Raw genomic sequence first — 12,555 nt, forward strand, 5'->3', positions numbered from 1 at the left:
TTTGCACCATCTACCCAGGTGAACTCTGAGGATGTCGTGGATGCTAAGGAGAGCCATCTACTCCAAGGTGCCGTGCCTAAAATGGAGGCCTGCAGGCCACCTGCCTCTCCTGCTCCGTCCCGGGCAACAGGCGGCCTGGCTCTGCGCCCCCAGTGCAGGGTGTGCCTGAGCTCCGGCGGCAGCCGGGGGCACAGGAAGCAGAGTGGCCGGAGGTGGGGGGATGCCAGACAGGCAGACCCACCCGCTGCTCACACATCACCGTTGACGCTCATGTAGGATGTGCGTCACAGTAAAAATGACAGATGACAAATGGGAAAACACACTCACAAGCCAAACAAGGAAGAAACGGCCCACAGTTGCTAGCTAGAAAAGGTGTTTTCCTCTCATTTTATTTGATAATACATTTTCACAGAAACATGATATTATTTACAAATATACAGGTAAGAGACTGCTGGTCAAAAATCTTAAACTGAGAATGTCATCAAAAATTAATTTACAAAAACCACCAACTGTCCAAGGGAGTCCCCAGGGGAGAATCTGGACAGTGTTCTGTGATGGGTCTGTGCAGAAGGGGGCTTCGCAGCCCTTCCGGCTTCTGTAACCGCAGCCACCCGGAGCCCCGGGAGCAGCGCCCACCGTCGCCCACAGTCAGCGGCACGGGCCGTCCTGCCCAGCCGCCTGCGCCTCAGGAGGCACTGGTCTGCATGTTTTTGGAAGCTGCGAGCATTGCTCTTACTTTGGCCATGAGGTCCTGTACAAGGAGAGACACAGAGGATCTCTACAAGGTTCCTGTTAGGACCTGGAAACTGGACAATCTACGCGGTGAACTGACCTATGAAAATGTTGGAGGAAGACTTGGAAAAGGAGCTGTGTGGCTGTGAACACCCCCCAGGTAGGGTCCTGCTCCGAATCTCCCACTGCTGGGGCCTCAGTGCTCACGGGCTCAGGCTGGGAGGAGAAGGGGGCAGGAGGGCTGGTTCCCGGGCTCGCCCCGGGGCAGTGCCAAGACCACTGGCCCTCCAGGAGGCCGGCCCACGACCCCTGTCCTTCATCACTATTGCTGAGACAAAGGGAGGGAAGTGAAAAGTAGCCTCTTTATAAAAAAAGGGGAGAAACCCACTCCCATTTTACCTGAGTTATTTTGCTCTGCACAGAAGAAACAATCGCTGAAGAGATCTGACCGTCTTTTTCCTGAGAAACCCCCCTAATGCACACAAAGAGAGACCAGAGGCTTAAAAAATACTTAAAAATTTAGAGATATTTAAAAAAACACAGAAAGGTAGAACGAATAACATAATAAACATCCATACTTCAAACTCCCTAGAACTCAAAAAGAACGTTTTACTCTATTTGTTTCCAATATCTTTAAAAATCTTTTAAAAAGAAATCAACATTATTAAAAATATATATATTTTATGTTAAAACACACATTTGAAATATTTTATAAAATGCAACCTAACTGAAAAAGAATATTTTCACATGAACATTATGTAAGACACATTCTAAAAAGAGATGAAGAAATGCACAGAAGCATCAGAAAGCTAGAGCCACACTCCCAGAATCGCGACATGACCACGAGCGGGTGCTCCTGGTCGGTTCTTAGGACTCTTATGTGCGTGGACACGACCCACAATTAGTCGTCGGGGTCTGCACTTCCTACGTCCTACCTTCGAAGAAGCTCCATCTTAGACTCGAATCTCTCTCAAGCGAGCTGTGGCCTGCGCTACGCACGCGCCCGCATGTCCCATTTCAGGGGCGGCCGTGCTTCATGCTGATGGAAGCACCAGCTCTACAACCGAGAGGGGACGTGACGCCCAAACGCTCCACTCCTGAGCCCCTGCCCAGGCTCTGAGTGGACAGGGGCGTGGGGGGTCTGGCCTTCTGAAATCGGAACTGTTTGGCAAATGCTTCCTGACAACCACGGGTGGCGGGTCAATGGAGAGTCAGTTACTGGCATGAGGACGCTTGCACCTGTGCTAGTGGCCAGGCTGGCCATGTGCCAACCAGTGTGGACTTTGACGTCACACACCCCATGTGGCCGGGAAGAACAGGTTGGCCCCGCTCTTAGTGGCCTGGAGTGCGTGATGTGTCAATGGGGAGTTCTGGGTGCCCATCACCTTGGCCCCCCAGTGCCTGGCCCTCCCCTCCCTTATGATCATGCTGGTCTCCGCAGCTCCCAGTGAGGACAAGCTCCCAGTGGTGACAAAGGCGCCACCATCGGGGTGGTTCGAGAACTAGCAGTTTTGAGAACGGCTTCTGTCACGCTAAAACACGATTTCCCAGCTGGTTAGACAGAGGGAAGTCCTCTCCTTGGCACCTGAGGGAGCACTTCCTCATACAGGACTCTGCGTCTCATGGAGTGGAGGCAGCCCATCTCACACCCGCTCGCGTCTCTGAGGTCGGGCCCACAGACAATCACAAAGGGCTCAGGCCATTCGGTGACTCCCTCTGCCTGATGGGAGAGCAGGGGTTAGCCCAGAGCACGGGGCAAAGGGGTGGCTTCTGGATGGCACTCCCAAGGCCTGGCCCTATTTCTGACTGTCCTTGGTGTCCACCCTCTGCTTAGAGCCCAGGTGACATGTGGACGAGGAGGCCAGGAGCAGGGGTCCCTAGGCCTGGGCCAGTGGTCTGCTGGCTTCCCCCTCTGGGCCCTTCCCCATGAGAAGCACCCCCGTGGCCCAGAAGTCAGGGTGCAGCTGGGGTGGGGTTACCTGGAGCGCTCCTGGCTGGAGCCTCGACTCTCCACGGGAGAGATGCTGGCCGAGTGGGCCGAGTGCCTGCGTGTGGCTTGCTTGCTTGGGGATGCCGACTGAGACCCCGCCTTGGCCTTGGTCCGGGACCGCGAGCGCCGCTTCTTCTTCTTCTCATGGGGGCTTCTGGAAGGACAGTGGTTTTAGGCAAGGGCACAGAGCTGCCTCTGAGGAGTTTTTGGGTAAGTGTTTCCCAAGGGACAATTTGGCGATGTCACCTTTCTATACACGTTAACTCCTTTTTAGAGCTATACACATTTATATGTTATATAAATAACATGTATATATTATATACACACACACACACACATCCCTGTGGGATTTAAAACGTGGGATCAGCACTTTATCCACATTTAAAATACCTAAGATGAGCAACCAAGTGCTGTTTATACTCTTGTTCACTTACGCTAACTCAATGAGATTTCCAACAAGAAACGGAAATTAAAAGCATGTCGTGCCTGGGCAAAAGCTCAGCGTTTCCCTCCGACCCATAGTTTGCAGATGTAACTACTGGGCGCACCTGCGTGTCCACCAGGGAGGCCCTCGCCGCGCCCGGCGCTCCCACCAGACTCCTCGGTCTCACGGAGACGCTGCCTGGCCCTGCCCCGCCCGCCCTCCCACACATCGCTCGTCACCAGGGCCTGCAGGCTCCAGGTCAGGAGCGTTGCCCCGGTCCCTCCCTATCCAGACCTTCGGCCTGCACTTCACCTGAGCCTGTCCCCGCCTCTGGCCCGGACAACCTGCTTCCTCAGTTTCCCACATGTCTGACTCTGTTCCACACCCCTGCCATGTGACCCTCCTTCTCACACTCCTAACAACATTAAAAAAAACCCCTAAAACAAAACACATGTAGGTGGTAAAAGTGATGTGTGGTCCAGACAGGCGCTGAGCTGCTTCCTGCTCTCGGCCCCTTCGGGTTCCTCCTCTTTTTAAAGGTCCCCACCGCCCACCAGATGCGAGGCTGCCAGTCTGTACTCCGTGGTAACCGAGTGTCTCCTGCAGAGTCTGCATGGGCCTGTCATCACTACTCTAACTGGCCCCTGTTCTCAATCTCTCTCCTTCCGGGCTGTGTCTTGCCACAATGCACCCCAAGGACGGACCCTTGACATGAACTGCTAGGCCAGGGCAGAGGCAGCATGGAGGGCACGGCCAGACGCCCCTCCTCCACCCACACCCTTGCTGCCACAGCGCTGTCAGCACTGTCCGACTGCGGTGGGAAGATGTGCGCCCGGACCTCGCCACAGTCTGAGCCGGCACCTCTTCTGCGCCCTAAATACAGATGCTGCCGGGTCACCGTCTGCATAGCTCAGACTCCTTTTGGCTCCTTCAAGATTCTGTGTGGCTCGCAGGCCCTTCCCAACCCAGGAGACACTGCGGGGCCTGTCCACACGCCCGCTTATCCCCAAGACCAGCTCAACTGTCACCCTGGGTTTGGGTCCCAGCCCAGTCACTTACCAGGGCAGCGTGACTTCATGAGTTTCTTGGTGCCCTCTTTGTGGTCTGCAGAGTGTGGGCTCCACGCAAGGTGTATGCTCGCCACCCCTCTCCAGCACCCCCATCAGTGCTGGCCCCCAGAGGCGCCTGCGAAACACTTTGGTGTAGTCCCCCTCTGGCAGGGACGGCCCTGAGTAGCTGGCAGGGCCTTAGCATTTCAGTCCAGGGTCCTGGTGCTGTTCTTGTGCAAAGGCAGACTGTGGCACCAACGGAGCAATCTGATACTCCAGCGGGGCAAGGGACGGGCTTTCCAGCTCTGCCTTACTAACGAGAAAGAATTGGCCTGAAGTGGCGGCAGCGTGGTACCTTAAATTCAGCTGTGGGAAAGAGTCGCTGGTGAGCTGGGGCCACAGGCAGGTGGCCTGACGCACTGGCCAGGATAAAGACAAATGCTCCACTGATGGAGAGGCTGTCCTAGTGCTGGATACACAGATGTGGAAAGTGCATACAATGGGCGTATTTTCTACATTGCAAAAGTTTTGTGCAATTTTTAGGTCTATACACATAAGCTAGGATTTCAAATGAAGCAGTAAATAAATATTCTGTAGCAAGTGACATAAGTTCAAAATGATTTAGGCCCCAAATCAGCTAAGTTTCTGAGGCTTGTTTCCTACATGAATTAATTAAAGGTAGGCCAGCAATCCTTGAGTGTAAATCAGTCCAGTTTTACCACAACTTGATCTCACGTGACAAAAGTTTCTAAGCATTTGCTGATGCAACTCATTCATTCAGTCATTTAAAAAACCGAGGCGCACTTTACATCCAGCAAAACACAAAGGTCTTAAGTGCTGTTTGGTGAGTTTTGGCAAGAGCACACATGACGTCCAGGCCCCCACTGTGGTCAGGAACATCCCATCATTCCAGAAAGTTCCCTCACTGCCGCTCTCAGTCATCTGCACGCTCTTCCGCACCATGGTTGATTCCCAGCACACAAATTCAATTCCCATAAACAGAATAGTGCAGTATTAATCCTTTGTGTCTGGTTTCCTTTGCTCAGCAAAACGCTCCCGAGATTCTCCCTCAGTGTTGGCTGTCACCAATCTGTTTCCTTTTGCTGCCGAGCACTGCACTGTCTAAATCTACCATCATTCGTTTGTGCTTTCTCCTGATAACAGACATTGGGGTTGTTTCCAGTTTTCAGCAATTATGAATCAAGTTGCTTTGGGGTCAAATGTTGGACTCATAGCCAGTCAATTCCTGGGACGGGCACAGCTGGGTCGCAGTTTCCCAAGCAGTCACACCATTTTACACGCCCACTGCCCAGGTCTCAGCGCCCCAGTCGCTTGCATCCTTGCCAACACTTGGTAGCGTCTGTCTTGTGTACTTTTAGCCATTTATGTCAGTGTAAAGCGGCACCTCATGTGGTTTTAATCTGCAGTTCCTTGACAGGTGGCTAATGATGCTGAGCGTCTTTTCATGTGCTTATTGGCTATTTAATACATTCTCTTACAAAACGCCTGTTCAGGTCATCTGCCTCCTCTTTAATACAGTGTCTGTCTTTTTGGTGCTGGTACAGGCCTTTGTCAGAGATGCATATTGCAAATATCTCTCCCAGCCTGGGGCCAGCCTAGTCATTTTCATAACTGTGCTTTTGTGTGAAGTTTTAATTTCAATGAAGTCAATTTCATTATTTTTTTCTCTTTGTCTTCTCCAAAAAGCTGAATGGTTCTGGTTTTCACGTTTAGGTCTCTGATCCATCTTGAATTAATGTTTGTGTATGGTGTACAGATCACTTTTTTTTTTTTGAGGAAGATTAGCCCTGAGTTAACATCTGCTGCCAATCCTCCTCTTTTTGCTGAGGAAAACTGGCCCTGAGCTAACATCCATGCCCATCTTCCTCTACTTTATACGTGGGACGCCTGCCACAGCATGGCTTTTGCCAAGTGGTGCCATGTCTGCACCCAGGATCCGAACCGGCGAACCCTGGGCCACCGAGAATTGGAATGTGCAAACTTAACTGCTGCACCACTGGGCCAGCCCCCAGACGGCTTTTTTCCATTCTCACTTATTTATTTGTTGGTTTGTTTATTTATTTATTTTGAGGAAGATTAGCTCTGAGCTAACATCTGCTGCCAATCCTACTCTTTTTGCTGAGGAAGACTGGCCCTGAGCTAACATCCATGCCCATCTTCCTCTACTTTTTATAGGTGGGATGCCTGCCACGGCATGGCTTGCCAAGCGGTGCCATGTCCGACCCGGGATCTGAACTGGTGAACCCCAGGCCACCAAAGTGGAACATGCGAACTTACCTGCTGTGCTGCCAGGCTGGCCCCACTTTTCTCCATTCTGATATCCACATATCCAGTTGTTCAAGCACGTTTTGTTGAAAAGACTTCCCCTTCCTCATGGAATTGCTTCGGCATCTTTGTCAAATATCACCTGGCTACGTAATGCGGGTCTTCTCGTGGACTCCGTTCAGCTCTGTTGCTGTTTCTACACCCTTATGCTCATACGGCAGTCTGCGTTTTTCCCAACTCTACTGAGATATAACATTGTGTAACTTTCAGGCGCACCAACGCACACCGTCTCGATCACTGTAGCCTTCCGGTAAGTCTTGAACTGGTGGTAAAGGTCCCTGAACTCTGCTTTCTTCTTTCAATTGTCTTGGCTACTCTAGGTCCTTTAAGTTCCACACAAGTTACAGAGCTTCAGTTTGCCAATTTCCACGAAAAGCCCGTGGGAATTCTGATGGGATTGCAGTGGACCCACAGATCAGTGTAGGGACAGAGACATCTGAATAATACTGAGCCTTCCAATCCATGAACATGGCTCTCTCTCCATTTATTTAAGTTACTTTTGTTACATTTATCCATAGTAGTTTGTTTTTTTGATACTGTTACGAATGGTATTGTTTTTAACTTCATTTTTTGATTGTTCTAGGTTAGTATATACAAATAAACTTACGGATTCCTTAAGGTTTTACACAATTATGTAAAAAGACAGTTGTACTTTTTCCCGTCCATCTGGATGCCTTCTACTTCTCTTTCTTGCCTTGTTTCTGATCTCAGAAGAGCTCAGGCTTCTTCAATAAGTGTGATATTGGCTGTGCATTTTACAAAGTGGCTTTTATCAGACAGAGGAAATTTGCTTCTATCCCCACTTTGCCAAGAGTTTTTTCCCCCTTTTTTCACTTTAATGAATGGGTGATGAATTGTGTTGAATGCTTTTTCTCCATCATTGAGATCACGTTGCTCTTCTTCATTTCTTCAGTGAATTACAATGATTGGTTTTTGAACACTAAAGAATCTTGCATTCGTGAGATAAATCCCACTTGGGCATAAGGTATTTTTACCCCATTAATAAACTGCTGGACTCAAATCAGCTGATATTTTGTTAAGGATTTTTGTATCTATCTTCTTGAGAGTATTGGTTTGTGAACACACATACATACATATGTGTGCACATACACAGGCTCCCCCCCATACATGTGTGTGTGAGTGTACACACACATACTCTGTCGATCTGCTTTAGGAATCAGACTGATGATGGCCTCAAGAGAGGAGTTGGGAAGTGCTCTATCTTCTATTTTCTTTCAAGAGTGTCTATAAAACTGGTATCCCTTCTTTACTGAACATTAGAATTTACTGGTGGAAACTCTCAGGGACTGGAGTTTTGTGGAAAGGTTTTAAATTAATAACTTCAATTTCTTCAGTAGATATGGGGATATTCAGATAGTCTCTTTCTTCTGTCACTTCGGTAGTTTCTGTCTTTCAAGGAATTTGTGCATTTCACCTAAATTGTCAAATTAACTAGAATAAAATTTATTTCCTTATCATCCTTTTCATGTCTGTAAGGTGTGATTGGCCTTGAGCTAACATCTCTTGCCAATGCTCTTTTTATTTTTTTTCTTCTTCCCAAAGTCCCGCAGTACATAGTTGTATATTTTAGTTGTGGGTCCTTCTAGTTGTGGCATGTGGGACGCCACCTCAGCATGGTTGATGAGCGGTGCTAGGTCCGCACCCAGGATCCGAACTGGCAAAACCCTGGGCTGAAGTGGAGAGTGTGAACTTAACCACTTGGCCGTGGGGCCGGCTGCTAGGTCTTTCATTCTTACTCAATCTAAATAAAGATTAATCAATTTTCGATCCTTTTCAAAGGGCTGTCTTTGGTTCCACTGTTGGTCTACTTCTTGTTTCCTTGATTTCTGACCTTTATTAACATTTGGCTTTTACTTTGGGTTCAGTTTCTGCTTCTGTTTTCAGCTTAAGATACAAGATTTGATTGTTGTTTTCAGACTATTTTCCTTTTCTAAAATAAACATTTAAAGCTACTAATTTCCTTCCAAGCACAGGTGCACCCCATTATCATTCATTTCAAAGTATTTTCTACTTTCTCTCATGATTTCTTACTTGACCTATGGGCAATTTAAAAAGTGTTAATATCCAAATACTTGGGCACTTTATAGATATCTTCCTATAGATTTTTATACTTAATGCCATGTGGTAACAAGGGCACATGCTCTGTCACCTGCATCTTTCGGAACTCACTGAGACTGACTGCATGGTGTGGCCGGTGATGTCCGGTGGTACTTCACAAGAATGTGCATCCTCAGCTGTGGCTGCAGGGCTCGGCTGGCTAACGGTTCTGCTCACATTTGCTGTCGCCACACTGTCTTGTTGTCTACCTTTAGTTCTGTCAGATTCTGCTTCAAGCATTTTAAAGCTCTTTTATTCAATGCACACATTTTAAAAACTACGTCCTCACGCGTGGACCCTCTGTCACTAGGAAACGGCCCTCTTAGCACCACTTCTTTAAGTCAACACTGTCTCCCGTTGACACAGCCGTATCACCTTTCTCCTTATTAGCACTTACAACTTTTTCCATCTTTTAAATTTTAACCTATTTGTGTATTCATATGTAAAGTGTTTCTTACAAGCAGCTTAGGTTTTGCTTTTTAATGCAGTCTAAAATCTCTGTCTTTTAACTAGTGTTTTTAATCCACTTATATTTAATTATTTATATGAATGGTGTTAAGTCTGCAATCTTCTTGTTTTCTATTTGTCCACTTGTCCCCCTCCCCAACGTTTCTGCTTTCTTTGGAATTACTGAAATTTTTTGTCTGTTTGTTTTTGGGTTTGGTTTTTCTCCCCAAATCCCTCCAGTACATAGTTGTATATTTTAGTTGTGGGTCCTTCTAGTTGTGGCATGTGGGACGCCGCCTCAGCATGGCTTGATGAACAGTGCCATGTCTGCACCCAAGATCCGAACCAGCAAAACCCTGGGCTGCTGAAGCAGAGCATGTGAACTTAACCCCTTGCCCACGGCGCCGGCCCTGAAGTATCTTTAAGTTTCTGTTTTATATCCTCCATTGGCTTTTCAGCTACTTTTTTTTAGCAGTTGCTCTAGGGAATTATGATGTGCATCCTTCAATTATAAAAGTCGACTGTGAATTAATAACACGTCATGTAAAAAAAAAAAACACGTCATGTATAATGTAAGAACTGTGTGACAACAGCCAGCAAATATTTATCCCAGGCAAGAATCTATTCACTCACTCAGCAAGTATTTATTGATGTGCCTAGCACAGTGCTAGGGAGTAGGAATTTAATGGCAAAACTCCCATAACTAATCATTTATTATTTGCTGCAATAAAATAACTGGAACATTCTGTTGAAGTGTGCTTTAGCATGATTTGGTCAAACATTCTTATGAAAAACACTTTTACAATGTACTCAAAATACTTTTTATCATTTTGTTGTTTTATATGTTTCCACACTGTACCAAATTTTCCTCTTAAAAATATTCAGTATGCTCAGATCTTGATTTTCAAATACTCACTAAAAGGAACCAGAAATGGCAGACTCCAGGCTGGGCAGAGACAGCACCAGTTAAGACTGGAGCGTCCTACTGTGCTAAAACAGCATGTGCTCAAAGAACAACGGGGCCAAGTGTGAGACAATCACCATCAAATAGAATAATTATGGCAATGGAATACCGCGTAAGAAATGAAAAACCAAAACCCACAACCCCAAAGTCCATAGGGATACTAAAACAAAGCCAGGGTGTATGTGTGTGGCTCTTCTTTAGAGAAGGAAGGACAGAACTGGAAAGCCACCATTTGCCATCACTGACACAGAACTGATTCAGGCAGCAGTGGATGCTGAGACCAACAGGCAGAAAGCTGCTGGGAAGAGGGCACTCACACTGTCTCACAGAGCCACCCCACGGTTACTTATCAGGTCAGACATGAAAAGGTACTATTACATGGCGGGTGCAACCTTAACCAAGCAATCAACCTCAGCATCACTGGTAATGGGACAAATGGACACTTGCGTGTCTCCCGGTATGATGCAATGGGAAATCACACACCACCACCTATGTAATGTTCTTGCCAAAATGTCTAACACGAATCTAGCCACGAGGACACAGTAAGACAAATCCAGATTGTGAGATCTTCTATAATCAGCTGGCCTGGACTTGTCAAAGCCATGAAATATACACGCAAAGGAAGGAAGGAGGGAAGGAAGGAAGGAGGGAGGGAGGAAGACAGAGGGACGAAGGAAGAGGGAGGGAAGAAGGGAGTGAGGGAGAGATGGCGGGTGGGAGGGAGGGACAGGAAGAGAGAGAAAAACAGGATGTGGCAAAATGTTACCATTGTTGAATCGAGCTAGGAGTTATATGCATATGAGTGTTCACTGTACTATTTTTTAAAAAATTTTTTAAAAGATTTTATTTTTTTCTTTTTCTCCCCAAAGCCCCCTGGTACATAGTTGTATATTCTTCATGTGGGTCCTTCTAGTTGTGGCATGTGGGACGCTGCCTCAGCGTGGTTTGATGAGCAGTGCCATGTCCGTGCCCAGAATTCGAACCAATGAAACACTGGGCTGCCTGCAGCGGAGCGCGCGAGCTTAACCACTTGGCCACGGGGCCAGCCCCCACTGTACTATTTTTTGACAATAAGTTTAAAATTTTCCAGTAAGTTAAAAAATTATCAAAATCAGAAGTCAGTGAGAGCAGCACTCAATGACCAGCTTACAGAAACGATCCTTCAAATCTGGCAGGAGGCACCTTCCCCTGGTCTGGGTGACCTGAGAGAATTAAAGTGACCCTGACTCGGTAGATGAGTTAGTTTACCCGCTGCCACACTAAAGCAGAGACCTCATACCCTCTCTGCATGGAAGGGTGGAGGGCACAGAGTTTGACTGCTGGATCAACTGCTAAGAGATCCTAGTCTGGACTTACAGACAACTCTGGGTTTATAACCAGGACTGAAAAATCAACCAGTAGTTGCACATATATTCACCTCTCCTGGGGTCCAGTGAACCCACCAATTCATGACTCCTTGGCGTCAGGATCAAGGTTTGGTTCCATCTCTCAGGAAAGGGCAGCTTGGCAGTGCAGTAAATTGAAACCTTAACTTCTTTTGTATGACTTATTAAATAAGTTCCAGTGATAACAAAAGTTCTGACGATTCCTAAGATAATCACCTCCTTTTCCTGGGATATCGCTTTTAATGCAAAGGTTAATTTGAGGGCAAAGCAAGAACTCTTCTATTAGGAGAGATCTTCTGCTACAAGGAATTAATTTTAGACCGTGCCCTTTACATATACCCAAGGTGGTGATGAATTTCAAATGTTAAAGGATTACTTGCTCAAGCAATGAAACTGAAAATGGACTTCAGTTCCCTCCTGTTATCCTGGGACAGCCAGGGGTGCTTAGTGCGTTGTGAGGCTCACATGTAATTTATACACAGACAGTCAGTCTGCACATGAAGCCTTCACGGAAATCTATGAGCTTTGCAGTTCCTTTGCTGATTTTTCCGTCTTAAGAAAAAGAGATCACATTTTATCAATTAATAGATCTATCACATAACTGGCCAGATTGCAGAAATACTTTTCCATTAGGAATGCCTTCCAGAGCCCTTCCTGCTGAGGGCGTTGCTGAGAAGAGGCATCTTTGAGGCTGCTCAGCTTGTGTCTTTTGTAGACGGGTGGTATCGGCAATGACTGGGTTCATCTGTCCAAGAGCAGTGCTCTTTACACTTGTATTCAGGATGTGTCCTCTGGAAGGTTCTGGAACCCCAAGTGTCCTGACTCACATGCTCTCAGCAGCACAGTACTATGGAATCTGCGGCTATGACTGCATCTTGCCTTTTCTGGGTGCCTCAGTCACCAGGCAGCGATGCCCCCTGTCCACCTACCAGAGCCAGGGGGCCTGTTAACTCCCGTGCGGGGGCACAAAAATGGAGCACTCCTCACTTTCAGGGAGAATGGAAACACACGAGCCAAGTAACATGAAGCAGTCAGGTGACACCACACACGCTGGATGCAGTGATTCCCAGAGAGCACCCTCGGCAAGAGGGACACACTTG

The 12,555-nt window shown here is 47.4% G+C and overlaps 1 protein-coding gene across 5 annotated transcripts in view; it reads right to left on the reverse strand.

The window, feature by feature from the left end:
• Nucleotides 1–360: 360 nt before the first annotated feature.
• The window catches only part of SFSWAP (splicing factor SWAP), a 79,264-nt gene continuing 67,069 nt past the window's right edge, over nt 361–12,555 (reverse strand). For all 5 annotated transcript variants that reach the window (XR_011505287.1, XM_070515824.1, XM_014861088.3 and 2 more), the window contains 3 exons: nt 2,712–2,876; nt 1,132–1,204; nt 361–751 (listed from right to left, as the gene is read on the reverse strand). Coding sequence is in view for 4 of the 5 variants with exons in the window: in XM_070515824.1 (XP_070371925.1) it covers nt 686–751; nt 1,132–1,204; nt 2,712–2,876 (304 nt within the window). In the remaining variant the exon portion in view is untranslated. The remainder of the gene's footprint in view (nt 752–1,131; nt 1,205–2,711; nt 2,877–12,555) is intronic.

The sequence above is a fragment of the Equus asinus genome, chromosome 8 (assembly GCF_041296235.1).
Source record: "Equus asinus isolate D_3611 breed Donkey chromosome 8, EquAss-T2T_v2, whole genome shotgun sequence".
Lineage (NCBI taxonomy): Eukaryota > Metazoa > Chordata > Mammalia > Perissodactyla > Equidae > Equus > Equus asinus.